Below are 19649 nucleotides of genomic sequence, written 5' to 3' on the forward strand. Positions count from 1 at the left end.
TTATATGTATATATTTTATCCTTAGAGATCTTAGCGCATTCCCAACTCTATTTTACATCCTAGGTGTAAAATTCTGTATGGTAGAGTATTACAATATGAATAATGAAGGACAAATTTGATTGATAGACAATAAATTTCATTAATTAATGATCTAACGAAAAAAATAAACACAAAATCTATAATTTTTAATTGTACACAAATGTGGGTTAGATTATAGAATCACATTTGTATTTAAAAAAAAAACAAACAAAAAAGGTAAAGCTTTAAAAAATAAATAAATATGTGTTTAATACTTTAAACACTAAACCAAACACACTCTTCATCTTTCATTTTTCACTTTCAATTAAAGGCTCACTTTATCATTAATTGTTGTTGCATCTTTCTGAATTTTATCTGTCCACAGAGAAACATGTCACATCATCTCTTATTTACCATCTACAACCACGTTCAACAAACATTAGACAACATGAGCCAAGGATATAACCAGAAACATAACAAAATAAGAAGAACCACTTATATTGTAATTTAAGCAGTCGAAAAAAGATTTTCTTGGATTAATATCAGTCCTTTACCATTGCAGAACTAGTTGCGATCCACACTCACATCAATCTAACAAACATGAATCTCTATTTCCAGTGATTCTCCTTGCAATGCTTCTATTGGAGCGTTAGTTGTTCGAGTTTCTAGTTGCGTGACTCGCGCTAGCCATCATGATTTAAATTGGGGATATAGAAGAGAATCCGAAAAACAAATGAGAAGAGAAGATATAGCGCTAGTGAAGTGGATTAGGGTTTTTAAAATCGGTTCAGGAATCAAATTATCATAAAATAATTTTTTTTCCGCCACATCAGCTAGCCGTTAGTTTGTCAGCATATCAGCAATGAGTCGAGATTAGCTTGTCGATAGCGTTTTATGGACAAAAAGTGCTCGAAGAACGATTTTAAGTTCCAGAATACAAGTTTAGAAACAAAAATAAGTAACTATTAAGTTTAGGAACCACTTAAGTCGAATATAATTTTAAAGATCACTTTGATACTTAACTCTTTAAATAATTTACTAAATTCTCAAATAATTTCACCAATTCATAAGTAGCGATTTTAGATATTCAATTTGTGATTCAACTAGAAATATTCTCTAATCTAATACAATTTTTAAAATTAAATAGTACTTCTCCTAATTATTTTTTTTAAAAATATTATTTATATATTAAAATTAATTATTAAAATTAACTATTATATATTTATGTGTATATATATAATTTAATTTATTTTTAATATATATTTTATATTATATTTTATTATATATTTTATAATTATAACTAATTTTAATATACACCTATTATAGTTATATATATTTTTTTTATAAAATTACCAATTTAGCTTTTAGCATTTCCATGCTCACCACCTCTATTTTCTTATTTTGTCATCGTTATCTTTTCGAAATTCGAATTCTATATTTCTCTTTCTTTTCTTCCTCCCCCTTCTCTTTTCTTCGCTTGGCTAGTTCAGTATTTCTTCAAAACTAATAACAGATTAAGGAAGGGGTGTTAAGTTTAACACTAAAGTAGTTTATAGGGTGGGCCACTTGTGCCCTAAGGTCCACGCCACGCGACTCCCTGCGGTGAATCTTGAAGTTTTCCCTTTTCCGCACTGCCCCCTCCCTCTTCTCTTTCTTCAAACCGGTAACTGCTCTCGCTCCCTCTTATCTGTGTGCTCCTTCTCCCTCCCATTTCCCTTCTGTTCTTTTCTCTTTCTCAACGATCTAAACTTCAATACACACTTGCTGCCTTCTCTCTCTCTCTCCCGCAATTCCCACTCCCTTCTCAGGTAAACCCACTTCTTCCCTACTCCGTCCTTTCTTTTCTTTTTCTTTTTCTTTTTTCTTTCTTTCTTTCGTAATATCCTGTTTTTCTCCCTGACAAGTTGAAAAAACAAATATATATATTTTCTTTTTCTTTTAAGGAAATTTTGTCTACCGAGTCAGGACTTTCTTTTTTTCATTTTTTAAAAATGGTTATTGTTGACATGCAATTGGTGACTTTAGCTTACCGTGCTGAAATGTACTACTAAACTATACTACTAGGGTTTATTGAATGAATTAAATGGGTACTGGAGCAATCGGAGGGAGCCGTTTCACCAATGGGGAAGCTGAGAACAGTGTTCACAAGCAAGCTGAACAAGCTCCCATTGAACGGTTTGTAGGTAGAAGCCAAGACTTGCTCTCTGATGGAAGCAATGCAGTAACGGTAGACCCTGGAGAACAGTCACGCCCACCCGTAGCCGTAAGTCTCAAGCTTGACTCAGTAGTTTGCATTTATACTATTCTTGATTCACTGTATAATGCCACTTCTAAGACATGGTTTGTTTCTATGTGTGGTTTGGTTGTGTTGTTTAGCCTGCAAAGAGCCACCAGAAGGATCTAACATTTCAGGATATGTATCTAAACCAATATGCGTTCGATGATGAGGACGACGATGACAGTGATTGGGAGCCCTTTCAACTGCCAGTTAGTAGGGTCGAAGTTATCAAGTGGTTCTGTAAAAATTGTACAATGGCTAACCTTGACGGCGTCGTTCTTTGTGATGTATGTTTGTTATTGTGGGTGTTTTCATAGAGTAGAAACTACCTTGTCCAATGCTTGTTTGTTATTGATCATAACCTGTGCGGTAATCTGTGGTAAAACTGTTAAGTTTTAGTCTATTCATTCCCATTACTTATTTATTATTTTGTGAATAATTATACCTGCCTTCTATGTTGAATTGTGCAGATATGTGGGGAGCATAAGGATTCTAAAATCGTAAATTTTGGGTTTTTCGCTTCTTCCTTAGCAGATGATGATGATCTGACTGGGGTCCAGCCAAAAATAAAAGGGCTAACAGGTGTGTGTCTGGCTGATAAGTTGTTAACCATAAACTTACACCCAAGTCAAAACTTCTTTCCATACACTTTTCTTGGGCATGTTTATGGGAGGAACGAAGTTAAATTGTCATTCTCCAGCTCGTAATTGGTTGTGTTAATCGCTAGTTATTTTGCCTTTCCCAAGGATGTTTTATGATTAGTTTATGAACTTTATTTTAATATCATTAAAATTTATAATCTTCCGGTGGTTGCAAATCTACACTTTTTTTTGCACTGAGATTGGGGTGGAGTGAGGTATGATGGAATGCCTAGGGTTAAACCAGTAGCACTCTAGAAATTTAAGCAGGGATAATGGTTTACAAGGAGATATGATATGCAACCAGTTGTGGTTTGGTTTTATGGTTAACAAATAGTGAATATAGAAGAAAACAGGTTATTTAAAAGATTCTGAAAAAGTGTACAGCTGTAAAAAATTCTTTGTATAGGCTGAAATGCTAGCTAATAGCAATCCTAGTCATTAGCTATAGTTAAGTCTGGTTAAGATGCCTTGAATAAATAGAAACTGAAGACATAACTATAGATGCTGATATATTGAAAATCTTCTAACCTTTTTTAGCATTACTAAAAACTTCAATTCAAGAAAAGACATAATTATGGTGCTGCAAATGTGGAAATGTTGATGGCTTGTTTAAATGTCTCTTTAAAAAAATATGATATGTAGTTTCTTGCTCTGTTATGATATGATATTATACCCCAAGTTCATTTTTGTTTTATACTTTCGTTGTAGATTGTGGCTCACAGGATTCAGAAACAATTAGTTCTACAGCAATAGGCTTTGATGAGAGAATGTTATTACATGCAGAAGTATGTTTCTGGTCTTCATTTCTGCCCTTTTGTTGCACTTCAAAGTTGATGCCATGCTTCGTTTCTAGCCTACTAGTACATTAGTCCTCATCAGTTTGGGTTAAATATATAGCCATACACAATTCATTTTATTTGCAATAAAATGAAATTGCTTGTTTCATGGTTCGTGTTTTGTGCTATATGAAAATGTTGAATTATAGACTAGTTTATTTGTGGGAAGTTTTCAATCAACAGTATTGTGAAATTCTCATTTTACTTTCTATGGTGATTCCGAATCCTTAAACTTTCGTTTGCCTAGGTGGAGAAGAAATCTCGGAGAAGAACTATTCGTATAAGGAAGTTAAAGGGTTTGGATTTTGGAAACACTAAAAATGGTAGAAGGGAACTTTCACAATACATTTTGGATGGAAAAACTTCTCATATATGGTGGATGATCTTTTGAATGCAATCTTATAAAAAATTTCACTTTTAACTATCTAACAAGTTTCTGAAATTTTAAGGAAAGAAAGGATTGCCAAAATATGGATCTTTATTTTTTAGGAAGAGAATCTGCATCATTGGCAATTGTTTTACCAACAAATGTATTGTACCCTACCTTGTAAATCTATTTTATTGTCTACGTTATTCATCTTAAAGACATCCACAGAACATAAGTCATTTCTTCTGAAAATTGGGACTCACAGAAATTTGGCATTCCATTGGCCTCAAATGGGGCCTAAAAATGGGTTGCTCCTTACTTCATGCTTAATTTGTGCAAAGTTGAGGTACTAGCTATGGGTACTTGACAAAGAGCGACTGAGTAATTGAGAGAGACATCAAAGAAGATGCAGTAAATCTATTGACACAATAGTTTAGGTAGTGGCTTCTTGGAGCAATACTTTACCATCCACCATAGTTTTCAAAGTGTCTTAACCCCCTCGGTGTCTTCATCATAGTGTCAAAATCATTCTTACACTGACGAATAACTTATAGCATATGGGAATAGTATTTTTACAAAGTAATCTATTAGATTCAAAGTAAAGGGAAAGACTATTATAGCTTATAGGAATAATACAATGATTGAAGTGGTCAGTGGTCACCATTTGTCTTAAAGGTTATTCATTTGAGCCATGGAATCAGCCTGTTGTGAGTGCATTTGGGTCTAGTCCTTAACCTCAACCTATATCATTTTCCTTCCATAGAAAGAGGAAATGGTGTCACAAACTCCCAATGAGAAGAGGAGAATAGATCCTCCTAACCAAGGGCGTACTGTCTGACCCTCAAAACTTTGCACTTGTTTTTATGTCATATTAAGTTTGGCAAAAGAGTGTATTTGTTGTGATAAATTAGTCAGCACGTAACTTGTAAGAACCACTTGTGTATTGAGAAGTTCTAAATTAAATTGTTATTAGTTTTATGGAATTTGAATGACTAGTATGATCTGCCTCAAGTTATAGTGGGTTAGTATATAGTGTGGTCATTTTCATCATAAAAAGTGTGGTACCTCTCATAGCCTGTGGTGTCTAATGTTTGTTGTTATTCTGTTTTTTGTCCTTTCCTTCCTTTCCATTTTTGGATCTCGGAAAAAGATAGATTGCTTGAGCCATGGTCTCTACATTTTGCAACAATAACGTTTGCATGAATTCTGAAAGCCATTTGTTGCACCTTATTTATACCAAATAATAATTTTTGTTGGCTCTATGCCTTCATATTTTTCTTGATGAGATAGTGTACTTCCTGGTGGTTGTCTCGTTTGCTGCATAGGTTGAAAAGAAACCGAGTCTTCATCCTGAAAGGCCAGATCGTCTTCGAGCCATTGCTGCTAGTCTTGCTAGAGCTGGTATAATTATCTGCTGTAAAATTGTTTGTCATCCATTTTCTCTAAGAAACAAAGTTTATTGCATAGCATTATTACCTTATTTACTTTCAATTTTTATTTTATGTTTGATAGTATTATCGGTCAAGTAATCAACGAGGAATAATTTGAGTCATGCAGGTATATTTCCAGGAAGATGCTTTCCAATTCCTGCTAGAGAAATAACTCGAGAAGAACTTGTTATGGTAATTGACTTCCACATTTCTTGGATGAATAGGAATGTTGTCATAGGTACATTTCTATGCATTGATATATTTAGTGATGAACGAGACAGAATAGGACCACCAAAACAAATGCAGTCAATGTTTGGACTTACTTTTAGTGGTAAATTATGGGGGGAAATTTGGTTTATAATAGAGAAGCTGCCTGTTCAAGAATAATCTTTTGAAACTCCAATTTTCCATTAATGTCTCTTGTGTTCCCCCTAATTGGAAATCAATTGAGTACTTTGAAACATGATCCAAGTTTAACCCTTTTACATATTATAACTGAAGGTTCATTCTTTGGAGCAAATTAATTCTGTGGAAGTTACAAGCCAGGCATTTTCTAGGTATGACAATATTTTTGTGTCTCTAATTATCTTTCCCTTCTGGTTACCCCTCTGTAAATTAGCCAAAATTGCCTTTTGACTTGCTCATTAATGAAATTCTCTTTTCAAGTTATCATCCTTCCACCTCCTAGATCCTAATCCACTAACTGGACAGAAAATTTAGTGAATCTTATTAAATGTCTTGGCTTCAGTATGCAGTAATACTCTTGATTTTTCTTTATACAAGTATTTTCATTTTGATTAACATCTCGTGTGATTGCAGCTATTTCACTGCAGACACATATGCCAATGAGCATTCCGCCCTTGCTGCTAGGTTGGCTGCTGGGTTGTGTGCTGATCTGGCATCAGCAATTGTTTCTGGCCATGCCAAAAACGGATTTGCTTTGGTATGAATAATTGAGTTGCTGCCAATAGCTGCCATTTCATGTCAGTCAATTTAAGTTTTAATATTGATTTAACTGTTGTTTTCAATTAAATCAGGTTAGGCCTCCTGGTCATCATGCTGGTGTAGCACATGCAATGGGGTTCTGCCTTCACAATAATGCTGCTGTAGCAGCATTGGCAGCTCAGGCAGCAGGGGCTAGGAAGGTGCTAATTTTAGACTGGGTAATGACGATTCTCTGTGTCTTGGTGTAAACAATTTTTTTTTCTTTTTCTTTTTGACTTTTTGAAGGCATTATTGGCCATTCATTGTTATCAAAGTATTTGTTGATTCTCTTTCGTGTTTGTTGCAGGACGTTCATCATGGAAACGGTACACAGGAAATTTTTAATAGAAACAAATCGGTGAGCTGTATATAGTTATTTTTCTTATTTGTGTTTTTCTGTACTTGTTATGCTGTGAACTTTTAGCAACATGATAATTGTGCTCCTTTGTTTTTTTTCCAATTGAAATATTTGGACTTCATCATTTTGGTATTTTATTTTAATTCCTAACTTTTTAGCAACTCGTTTGTGCTTTTAGTGGTGCTAATGAGTTTTTTTTTTTTTGTCATGTAGGTCTTGTATATATCATTGCATAGACACGAGAGAGGTTTGTTTTATCCTGGTACTGGAGCTGCTGATGAGGTACTTGACTGTAGAATTCTTTTTTTGAAGTTTCAGCCAGGTTTACTGAAGAAAAGTATTACATTGCATTAGTCATTTGTGTCGTGATCACAGAAGCCTTTGGAATGTGTTCATGAGTGATGTTCCATGAACTAACTGTCCCAAAAGGATAAGTTTATAAATGAAAGCACATGAATGGTTTTATATATAACATTCCTTATCTTGTAACAAGCAAGACCCCATTGGGCATGAAGCAAGGACAAAGGTTAACATCACCTTAGCTTTTGCTAAATTTAAAAGAGTAGGTGAACCACTTGGTCATAGAGATGACTTGTGAACTTGAGCAAAAAAGCAGTCATTAGGTTAATACACACCACTACCTTTATATCTAATAAGATTCTTACTCATGGACTTATGATCTGATAACGGTACAGTTGCTATTGCTATGTGCCCTTGGCAAGATGAATTTTCTGTTGGGACTTCATTTTTTATTTTCTGTTCTGAACTCCCCTTGCAGCCTTTTTTTTTTTGAAATGTTATGCATCTTTAAAAGTTTTATTGGTTAGTTTTCTTGCTTAATTTTGATAGACAATTGGCCTCTATATTTATTATTTAACGAATTATAGCAGAAAAGCTGGCTATTTGTTTGAAATATGAGAAGTGATCTTTAGTCTGTTTTCTTTATTTCAGGTTGGTAGTAGGGGTGCTGAAGGATTTTGTGTAAATATTCCATGGAGTCGAGGAGGAGTTGGTGATAATGATTATATTTTTGCATTTCAGAATGTTGTCCTTCCTATAGGTTAGTACATCTTGTGGCATATGGGAGGTATATTTGATTTCTTGTAGGTAGCATGGGCAATAATTTCTTAGCTGTGCCTTTTAGAAAGTGAAGTGATGAATATAAATCTACTTTAAGTAAACACATTTTGTGTTTCTTAGATTGCCTGCTCCTCCTATCTTTTAAATATAAATCATTCGCTGCTTAAAATAATAACGGTTCTCTTTTTTCCCCAGCTTCTGAGTTTGCTCCAGATTTCACCATAATATCCGCAGGTTTTGATGCTGCAAGAGGTGATCCCCTAGGATGTTGCGATGTAAGGATTTTGTTATTCAAGTGTTTATCTTTTGTTTTGTGAAACACAATTTGGCTATTGTTCCCAGTGGTACCATGCAACAAAATTACTCATTATCATATATAATCAACCTAATACTCATTTTCCTCTTAACAATCTTGTGCTTTAGTTTCTATTAATTAATTCCATTCAAAATACTTGAATTGACATAACCAAATTCAACTATTGTAAATTTCATTCTATGATGCAGGTTACTCCGTCAGGCTATGCACAGATGACACATATGTTGAACACCCTTTCTGGTGGAAAAATGCTTGTTATTCTCGAAGGCGGGTATGTAGCTTAAAAGCCTTTCATAATTGTTTGTTATTTGGCTGTATTTCACTCATAGTTAATATCAACCACCGATCGCAGCTACAATCTTCGTTCCATATCTTCATCTGCCACTGCAGTAATCAAGGTGAATTCTATTACTGTTTTATTGTTTACAGTGATATGCATTCTTGAGGGGTTCATTAATTCTTTGTCTTGTATATGTGAATCTATTGTATAATGGTGAGAACAATACATGGCAGCTTATTTCTCCTTGAAATTTTTGTTCCTGGCTTGGCTTATGTGGGAGTAGGTATTGCTGGGTGATAATCCTGAATGTGAACCGGAAAACAGCGTTCCTTCTGCAGCCGGCCTGCAAACTGTCATGAATGTCCTCAAAATTCAGAAGAATTATTGGCCATCCTTGGGACCCATCTTTACTGATGTGCAGTCACAATGGAGAATTGAGTCTCGCAGACTAAAGAGTGAGGAACTGCTTGTGATTTGTATTTTTTGACTTTACACAGCCGTGTTTCATTTAGTGAAGCTTCACTTATGAAATGCCTTCATGCTACTAATTTATTGATAATTTTTGCAGGAAAACGTGTCAAGAAGCAGCGCAGAGTCCTGGCTCCTATGTGGTGGCAGTGGGGTAGAAAAAGTTTCTTGTTCCATTTCTTGAATGGCCACCTTAGTGTAAAATCAAAATGATTTTGTTGGCCTTGTGGATCTGAAGATTTGATATACAAGTGTACCTTGTAATATTGTTAGAATGTTGTATATTCCTTCTTTGTTAGGACAATGAGTTCTGCTTTTACCATGATCATAACATTGCAAATGAAAAGTTTATGGCCTTTCATATTGGTGGAAGGATGGGAAAGAAGTTTGAGCTAACAGTTAAGTCATCAAATTACAGAAAGGGACTACTATTATTTCTAATGCCCTTGCATGAGTTTTTAGTATTTACCAAACATAGGAAGATTGAGATTGAGATTGAGATTGAGATTGAGACTAAATTAAATATTTATATTGTGTTTGGTGTAAAGTGTAAAAACTAAAATATGTTTCTCCATTCTGTACAAATAAAATTACTTAAACACCCTTAATATTGAAATATACTTTACTCATCATCATCACAACACCCCCCAACCCTTCTCCCTCCATCAACACTGCAACCCATGGTATTGCCACCACTCCTAGCCACCACCACTACCGTATTTGCCTTGGTCACCTCCCTCTCACTGTCTCTTTAAATCTCTCTATCTCAATTTCTGTTTTCCCTCTCACTCTCGCTGTCTGTCCAATCTCACCAACAATGGTAGCAGCAGCAGCAACTCTAATAATCTGAGTGGTGGCGGCACTGGCCAGGCAAAACTGTCCAGACTGGAACGGAGCGGAGGGGACACGTGGTGAGGTCTGGTTGGTGGAGATTGCATTCGAGTGTGATGTGGAGAAGGCCTTTACACATTTCGTGAATGAGGTTGGTGGAGATGGGGAATTTGAGGAGGATTTTGTAGAGAGGCGGTCATGTACGCAAAACTAGACGTGGCAGCCGCAATTGTCGAATATGGTGCTGATCACCATGGATTGGAGGGGCGAGGTGGTGCCATGATGGCTGTGGTTCTAAAGTGTTAGCAGTGGCAGAACTGCAGAAGGACTAAGCCGTAAGTTTGGAATTTGAAAAATTGAGGGTATTTTTGAAAAAATTGTTGTTAAGATTTTAGTATTTGTCTTTAGAAATTTCAGTCTTCTACTGAAGAGATTGAATTTTGTGTTACGAAATTGAAAATTTAATTTCAGTCTCTAACTACAAATACAATATTAAGTCTCAGTCTTCTAGTGTCTTATATAGTCTTTGTTTCGCAAACAAACATTGTCATAGTCTTAGTTGTAGTCTCTGGAAACAAACATTACCTTGGTGTTTAGTTAGGAAGACTGAGATTGGAGGATTGAGATTTAGTATTGTGTTTGGTGGTAAGATACTGGAATTAAAATTTCAGTTTTCGTCTCCAAAATTTCAGTCTTTTCAGTATCTTCAAAAAATGGGGACACAAAAGATTGAAAATTTGAAGACGGAAACTGAAATTTCAATAATATTTTTTTTATAAAAAATATCTTTATTTAACTTTTTAAAATCTAAATATACTCCTCAATCTCCATATTTATTTTAAATTAAACATAATATTGATACATAACTCAATTCAACACATTTTACACCAATAACAATACAGAAACTTAATTCACTCAGTCTCTATCTCTTAGTCTCAATCTCTCAATCTCAGTCTTCCTTTCAAACACAGCCTTAGAGATGTGGGGTGCCTTGTTGATTATCCATCCTATAGAATACCAAATTGAAAGACACTATATTTAAAGCTCATGTGCAGCAAAAGGTTTTATTCACCAAATTAACACAGCACAATTAATGAAACTAAGCATAAACAATCATAGTGAAAGATCCACAAATCGAACCCAAACTAACCCTCTTTAGAGGACAAATTATACCAAAATCATTGGAGGGTAATCATACACATGATATTTATAAAATCACAGTGACCTTTGTAAGATGCTTTTCTATTTTTTAAAAGAGAACATTGTATGTAAGGCTACATTTGATTTTGAAAATAAAACAAGATATTATAACATAAAGAATAGAGATTAAAATTAGTGTTTTGTATATCTTACTATTGCCTTTGTATTTTTTTCCTGACACATTTTTTTGTATCTACATCTTCTCTATCAAATAGAATTTTGTATTTTCGTGTCCTTGTTAATATCTTGTGCTTATAAATAAATGCCTAATATCACTGGTTAAAGGGGAGATTGATGTAATTTACCTCAGTCTGAATGATATCTAGCTGCCATTTGGTCAGGGTAACTCATAAATATCAGCTGCGGCATTTGATTTTATAATGAAATCTAAGGATGTTGAGCGAATTAGATAGATGAACTTAAATTTTATTGAACCGAATATGTGGATCTTGTCTGAAATAATTTGAAGCTTCCAGTAATACCTGTCTACCTGTGCAATGAGTGAGAGAATGGAGACTGATGTAATAATAGCATAGAAAGACATCACATAGTTTTCAATACTTTGAGCCACCAATTCTTTCCTTTCTATGACTTTCCCACTACTTTCTCCTCCAATAGCACTCAGCAATAACGAAATCTTTTACTTTTCTGTATAAAGTCAGTTATATGGATCAAATGATGCAGTTATGCATTGTTGTGTCTTCTAATAGCACTCTAAAACATAGTTACATGAATTCACCAATTAAGTAACCTACTGCGTTTCAATTGACATTTCATCTATATACTAAAACGTTATAACTTATAAGTATATTTTTTATATAAAATATTTTAAATGTGGCGTACCGCGTACCTATTCCCATATCAGAACATATTGACTATGCTCTAAGGCCACAAAAAACTGAGGTGAGGTCTTGAAGTTAGGGAGATATTGATAAGATCAGAAATAAATTTATTTGCTTCAACTTCTCAGTATTTAAGTTTACATATACATATCTTCATATACACCAAGATGAAATTCTCAGCATCACACCCATCACCTAACAGGGATAGGGTGAAAGCAAACTAGAAAACAGACTCTAATCCATATAAACTAATAACCATAACCATTGGATTTAACAAACTCTATGCATAGACTACACTTAACTACTTTAGAGTGGAATAGAATTTAACATCACAGACCCTACTATCTTCATTCCCTTGTGTTTCAAGTTTAACACAAGTTTGCTCTGAGTCCATACTAAAAAAACTAACTACAGAAACCAAAACTAAAAGAGTTTGTTATTGGTGCATTGTTGGAGGTGCCATTGGATAAGCAAGAGGAACAACATAAGGTGGATGATGAGGATGTGGATGCGGATGAGGGTGCGGTCCGGGAGGAAGCATGACCGGAGTTCCAACTGCAGATGCCATATGGCCATGAGGAGCAGCCACAGGGTGCCCAACTGGTGCACCATACATGCCTAAACCAGCAGGTATATGATGATGATGATGGTGTGGTTGTGCTCTATGCTTCATTGATTGTCCCATAGCTATTGTGCTTGATGAGATTGTTGTCCCTCCATGCTGTCCTGTAATTGGTGCTTGATTATTGGCCACATCTCCATTGTTGACACTTGTAATGTCATGGATACTAGACCTTCTTCTATCTCTATTCATTGAGTTCAATCTTATGAAGTACTTTTGTGCATGACTTGCTACCTGTGTTGGAGTCCTTGAAATCACAAAGTTCCTTGAAATGCTTCTCCAATCTCCTTTTCCAAACTTGTCTAGACCAAGTAAGAATAGCCTTGAAAAAACAAATTTTGTTAGTTACCCATGTTTCGAAACATCACAAACTTTGTGAAATTTAGTACAAATAGCTCATAGAGTATGTTTAAGGAATCCAAAATTCCAAATTGGAAACAGAGTTAGTTACCTGTGTTCTTCTTCTGTCCATGGAATTCCTTTTCTCCTTTCTTGTTCTGATGATCTTGACAAGGATCCTTTACCATTATGAGAGGTTGAGGAATCATGTCCTAAGCCAGAGAATCCACTTCCATAGTTACAATTTGATCTCTTATCAGAATTTGAAGACTTGGAAGATCCATGGAGATCTTTACTTGAAGATGTAGTTTCTTCTGATGTATAGTTTGGGAATGGTATTTGACCAGCTTCTATTGCAGTTACATCTTCCACTAGTAACTGGTAATGTTGCTTCAATTCTTCTATGGTTTTGCTTGGAACTTCTTCAGCAATCTTCTCCCATTGCTCTTTTGAGTCTTCTTCAATCCAATGCATGGCTATGGCATTCTCAAATGCTTTCTCTTCTTCATAGCTCCAAATGGTTCCACTTGATGATGACATGGTTGCAAAATATTGATATTATTATTTCTATTATTATGGTTCAACTTTAGAGAATGAAAATGGAGAAATTTTTAGAAGGGTGTCTATGTATAAGGAATTTTAATCTTTTGTTTTTTTTTTTGTTTTTTTTTGAAGTTTTTTGTCTCTATTGGACAAAGTAGCAGAAAGGGGAGGGAGGGGGTGCGCAGGATAAGAGAGTCACAGTGTGTGTAGGATAAGAGAGTAAGAAATGGTATCAAACAATCAATTTTGGAAGAGGACCACAACTGTTGTAATTGAAGGGATGTGTTATTTGTCATGTTCATTGATGTCATTTTCTTTCAATGTTATGCAAATTTTTCTGTAGAATAACTCACTTCAGAGTTACACTACACAAGTTGTATGAAGCTATTTTATTTTTCTTCTTCTAATCTTCTTGACCTCATAGATTGTGTGTTATTTGCAATCATAGAGAGTGCTCATTAGTATGCAGTAGGGCCACTAGAATATTTTGTTTCAATACAACAATAAATCAAATGGAATCTCAACCATACTATTGAAATAGACTCATGATAATGACACTGCAAGTTCATTTATTTAGAAGTTTGAGTTAAGTAACTTTTTTTTCCCAATTTATATTTACCATCTTGAATGAAACTTATAGTGAGTTTATATCAGACATCACTGAATAGGAGACTGGAACTTGAAGTTTTGACTTTTAAGCTATGATAATTAATGTATGTATGTATGCAATTATATATATAATATTCTCATCCAATGAATTGAACATTATTATATACTCTTTTTGGATATATAATTCCAAATCTGATACCATGCTGCCCTCAAACTTTACAAAATACAAAGCACATGCCCCCCTCTCTCCAATGGCACTATGGCTTTTTGTCTTTGTTAAAATAAGAAAGACAAACACAAAATGTAGAGACGTGGCCAATTCTCCACGTTTGCTATGTGATAATATGAACCACACATGCAAACTTTCCCTTTTTGCAGAGTAATTCTAATAATATAGAGATTTTAAGTGAATTCATTTTGTTTTGCAGATAAAACAATTTTTAACATCGAATTGACTATAAATTGAAATAACGTTTATTGTTGAAAAAATAGTAGAATTTTGTTTCAAGTGATTTGGACATGTGGATAAAATAACGACAGAATATTCAGTTAGGAGAAGGAATGAAATAAAAGATAAAAAGATCAAAAGACAGAGAAAAATTTGAAAAGATTATATATAAAATGGTAAAAAAGAATTTATGTATAAACAGTCGATAAGATATGCGATAAGTCGATAAGATATGCGATAGAATTTAACGACATTGTTTGATTCATACAAAATACAGCAGAATTCACTTAGTGGAATAAAGTTTTGCTATTATTGTTTGTTGTTGAATTGACTGTGAATTTTGTTTTACTTAGATTTTATACCATGTTTAGTCGTGTAAAAGTTTGCATCTGTCTACTGTACGAAAGAAAAATGATTATAAAGAATACAAACACAAGTTATATGTATTAGTATTCTTTCAAATCAATATACTATTCACATCCACGCTCTAATTTTCTTGAAGTGGATAATATCTTCACATAATAAATACAACGTCAAGTTGCAGCATAACATCTGATATTAGTAGTACAATAACTATGTGGAAAATAAGGTATTGAAAGCTACTTCAATTGAGTAACTCATTATTTTTAACCTTAAGAATTTGGTTTGGAATGTGTGAATACTTACTTGAGCATAATATATATACCAAAGCATTTTAGGTATTTCAAGAATACTATATTTCTAGTAGTTTTAACTTTTAACTTGACCTCAATTATAAAATATATATATATGGTCGAGATAAATTATTAAAATTATTGAAATACCAGTATTCTTAAAATTTTTAATTTTTTTTTAATATATACTAACTAGTGAACAAATTTATGCAAATACAAAATATTCAGTTCTATATGTCATAAGACACTCCTCTTTAGTATACAAGGACATGATTCAGATACTTCTAAAAACGTAGTGAATAAGACCCTTTGATGCTTACCATATAACTACTACATATATGCATTCGCTGAAGATATGCTGTCACAATATAGCACACTTTTCTGATGAAACTAACACCACATATTATTTTGAGATAGAGGATTAACACCTTGCCATAAGGGTATGCTTGGTAAAATAGAGTAAAAACTCTCTTAAGATTACTATTAAAATTTTTTTTAAATGTTTTATTTTTAATAAATATACAACGTTTGCATTGAAAACTAAATTTTACTTATTTTTTTATATTAAATTTTTTCATTGATAATTTTAATATGTATTGTTAGGACACATGTTGGGTAAACCCTTAAATAAAATATGAATCTCATTTGAACTAAGTCAACATTCCATTCAGTCTGAATTGATATAATATCTCACACATCATGGTAATGTATATATGCATTAATTAAATTGCTTTATTTAGCCCATGGTTTTGTTGTCCGATTGATTGATAATCATAAAAATAATTGCTGTTTAACAACGTTTCAACCTTCCTTATTAGTCAATTGTCGAACGACCTAATACTAAGTTTATGCCTTAATTTTCATAAACAAAATCAAATCATTAAGGTCCTAATATGAAGTAATATTGCTATATGAAATAACACCACAAGTAGAAAATCAAGAATTGAAGTGACAAGACTAGTAGATGCTATGGTTGACACATGCCATGACCATACCAAAAATCATATTTGTCATTTATATCCTACACATGAAATCATATATTTATCTCAATCTCAACCATTGAATATTTGGATATTTTAACTTTAAAGTTCCACCCTCAACTTTCACCAACATCAAAATTGATTGGTTATCATTGAAATAAATTAGTTGGTTAATGTTAGGTAGTTCAAATCATGAAATCTCTAATAATTTGGAAATGATGTAAATTTGATCTAACCATCAATCCATCATTGATGGCATGAAATTAAGTGAAAAAAAAATGTTAGTCATGGTGTGTGTATGAATTTTCAATTTTCAATTTTCACTTTTCAGCTAAGGAGTATACAACTTTTTCACGAGACATAAGGTTGTTGAAACTTGAAAGCCACGTTGTTGCACTCAACTTTCTCAAATGAAGACGTGCCTTAATTTCCAGTTCAAGTTTCAACATCTCTTTCCAATGTTATTATATTTTGAGAGATTATCATTTATTTTTTGACATTAACTTGACTCACTTTATTTTACAATTAGATTTGATATGAATTTCACATCATATTTGATGATAAAGAGGACAAGTCAACTATAAATCTCGAATCATATATATCAAATGATAAATGAGAACTTCGTTTGATGCCCAGAATGAAATGAATACCACGAGAGCTATACTACACATACAAGTCTTTTTGGCTTATAAGTCTTACAAGTTCGTCAAAGTCTAACAAAAATTACATTCACCTATTGAAGCATGATAACACGTGCATCAGTCAACCGTTTCCAAAACACGCTCTCACTCACCATTATGAAAGACACTTCTTCTTCACGTTCTTCATTCTCCTCCTCCTCTTCCTTCTTCTTCTTCTCCTTTTTCTTTGTGTTTTATCTCCTTTTTCTTCGCGTGTTTCATCTTCATCATTGTTTTTTTATTACTGTTATTGTTGCTGCATGATTTTGCAACATTATGTATTTTTTCTTCTTTATTTGATTTTTTCTCCCAAGAATTATAAGAAAATGAAATAAGAAGATGAGGAAGAAGAAGCAGTATAAGATGAAGATGAGGAAGATTAAGAGTTTTGAATTATGTCAGAATAAAAGTACACCCAAAAATTCTTAAAATACACCCAAATATCTTCGTGTTACACCCAAATTTGCTGCAAATATAGAAAAATATTTTCTCTAATGCTGTGTTTTTTTCTTCTTCTTTTTTTTTCCTTATTTCTTTCTTTCTTTTAGTTAAATGAATGTAAATTCATCATCTTCTAAGTAATTTTGCAGCATTATATATGTGTTTCTTCTTCTTCTTCTTTGTTTAATTTTTTTATTTTTATTCTTGTTAAGAGAGTAAAACAAGAAGAAACTTGAGAAGGTAAAATAAAGAGAAAAAGATGAATAAGAAAAAAAGAAGAAGAAGATGGTGATGATGATAAAAAAAAAGAAGAAACAGTAGAAGATGAGAAGGAGGAAGAAGAAGAGTTTTGAATTATGCAGAACTTATCAAAATAAAAATACACCAAAAAAATTTTAAAATACACCCAAATATCTTCATGTTACACCTAAATATCTTTGTGCTACACCCAAATTTGCTGCAGAAAAATATTTCCTCTAATGCTCTATTTTTTTCTAAATTGAACCACACCTTAGCCACTTGATTAGATTCAAAACAATAATCAATTTCGTTCTGGTTCAATTGATAATTTGAACCTGAATTATTTATTATCTTCAACAATGAGATAACTGATGATGAAGCAGAAAGAGAAAAAAAAGAGGAGAAGAAATTTCAATGAAAAAAGAAGGAGGAAGAGGTGGTGTTGATGACGACGATAACGAGAGAGAAAAATTACGAAGAAAAAGAAGAGGTACGGAGAAAGAAAGAAAGAAAGAAGAAGAAGAAGAAGAAGAAGAAGAAGAAGAAGAAGAAGAAGAAGAAGAAGAAGAAGAAGAAGAAGAAGAAGAAGAAGAAGAGGCACGGTGAAAAACGTGAAAATTCATGAAAAAAATCTTCTAGTAGCAAATACCAACAGTATAGGCGAAGTTCCGCAACCATGAAGACCACTTCTAGACAATCAAACATAATATGTTTACTGCATATTAGAAAAACATAGATTAGCACCACAAGGCTTTACTATTCTCATTTTATTTATTGACCATTCTTCTCCAATTGTTGATGAATTTGAACTCCTTGTGTGAAGCATATTGAACCTTGATATTATTGAAACTTTATAGAAAATTTTTCAATTTATTTCTTTTAAAATTTAGCCTCCAATAGTTGTCACCTTGTCCTTTGGCTCATCTCACCAAGACTGCATCATTGGTTTTGAAAATCACCCCGCTCTAGAGACACATTATACTCCTCCAGCAAGAATTAGACGGATGTTTCAATGCACTCTACCAAAGCATTAACTTGAGAATATGCATTTAGAAACTCACATAAAAGCACAACAATATTATTTTCAACATTCACAAGATAGCCATCCACTGCCATACATTATTTTAAAGTAACATATTGTGCATGAATCCACCAAGAACATTCAAATTCAATGTTCACAATGGGTCCTAGACTACTGGCAGCCCCTTCAACAGTAGTTGATTGTCCTTGTTTCATTTTTTAGTTAAGCATTTCCCATTCTTTTAGCTAATACACAGTAAATTCCCATGCATCCTCCCACGATGTATTTTTTCTTTCAAAAATAAATTGGTTTCCAATTCTCTATATCACCCATACTATTGTAAACCAACAATTTATCCACTTTTTCTCCCCTTTCTCACCCCTTCTTGCTCACAGCAAGATTCAAATAAACTTCTCACCTCCTTTGGCTTAACCCATGTAATACCGCCTACAACCAAGGCTTTATACCACAAACAAGAAACATAGTTACAATGGATAAAGAGGTGGTCTATATCTTCGTTCTCTAAAATACATAAAACACAGGTTATCTCATTTGTACCTACCACATTAATCTGGGCAAGTCTTTTCATCATGTTGTACTTGCCTAAGATCAGAAACCAGCTCATCATCCATCCCCACCCTCGGAGGTACTGCTTCTCACAAGATTTTATCAAAAGTATGACGTGTTTTAGCAAAGCCCAACGCTTTTGACGCCACTGAAGTGATGAACGTCTTTATTGAGAAACTTCTATCCTCTAAGTAACTCCAAATAAGCTTATCTTTTGTACCTTCATTTAAACATACTTTATGTAATTATAATAGTAATTCCTCAGTGTTTACATTCCCATTAAAAAGAGCGTCTTCTTCATCTTAGGTTCCACACCCACCTAAAGCCATCCCAAAAACCATGGTTAGCAATAGTTTTTGCTTGTTGAGCAGAAATCAAATAAAGCTTTGGGAATTTTTCTCTGAGGCTCTACTCACCCAGTAACTTATCTTCCCATCATTTTGATTTTTCACCATTTCCAACACACATTCTAAGCCTCGTTAAGCTTAATTCTTTACATAGTTGGTTACTTCTAACTCCATTTATGATATCCTTCTATGATCTACTAGACTTAGGTGCATTATGCTCATTAACTGGT

General features: G+C 33.5%; 2 protein-coding genes across 3 annotated transcripts; one reads left to right on the forward strand and one right to left on the reverse strand.

The window, feature by feature from the left end:
- The first annotated feature begins 1456 nt into the window (after positions 1–1456).
- LOC130942251 (histone deacetylase 15) lies at positions 1457–9549 on the forward strand. 2 transcript variants are annotated; one of them, XM_057870983.1, is made up of 18 exons: positions 1457–1681; positions 2083–2281; positions 2395–2583; positions 2767–2878; positions 3646–3722; positions 5466–5541; positions 5698–5762; positions 6072–6127; positions 6390–6513; positions 6608–6733; positions 6862–6912; positions 7126–7194; positions 7864–7972; positions 8188–8267; positions 8497–8579; positions 8661–8706; positions 8872–9043; positions 9157–9549. In XM_057870983.1, the coding sequence occupies exons 2-18, from the start codon at positions 2102–2104 to the stop codon at positions 9267–9269; spliced, it is 1728 nt and encodes a 575-aa protein (XP_057726966.1). In that variant the 5' UTR covers positions 1457–1681; positions 2083–2101; the 3' UTR covers positions 9270–9549. The 2 variants fall into 2 exon arrangements, with proteins under 2 accessions (XP_057726966.1, XP_057726958.1); XM_057870975.1 differs by having other exon boundaries at positions 1508–1826.
- A 2475-nt stretch (positions 9550–12024) lies between these two features.
- Positions 12025–13523, reverse strand: LOC130962614 (transcription factor MYBS1). The gene is made up of 2 exons (XM_057888803.1): positions 13003–13523; positions 12025–12873 (listed from the first exon to the last, which is right to left on the reverse strand). The coding sequence occupies exons 1-2, from the start codon at positions 13428–13430 to the stop codon at positions 12366–12368; spliced, it is 936 nt and encodes a 311-aa protein (XP_057744786.1). The 5' UTR covers positions 13431–13523; the 3' UTR covers positions 12025–12365.
- Between the last annotated feature and the right edge of the window lie 6126 nt (positions 13524–19649).

The sequence above is a fragment of the Arachis stenosperma genome, chromosome 1 (assembly GCF_014773155.1).
Source record: "Arachis stenosperma cultivar V10309 chromosome 1, arast.V10309.gnm1.PFL2, whole genome shotgun sequence".
NCBI lineage: Eukaryota > Viridiplantae > Streptophyta > Magnoliopsida > Fabales > Fabaceae > Arachis > Arachis stenosperma.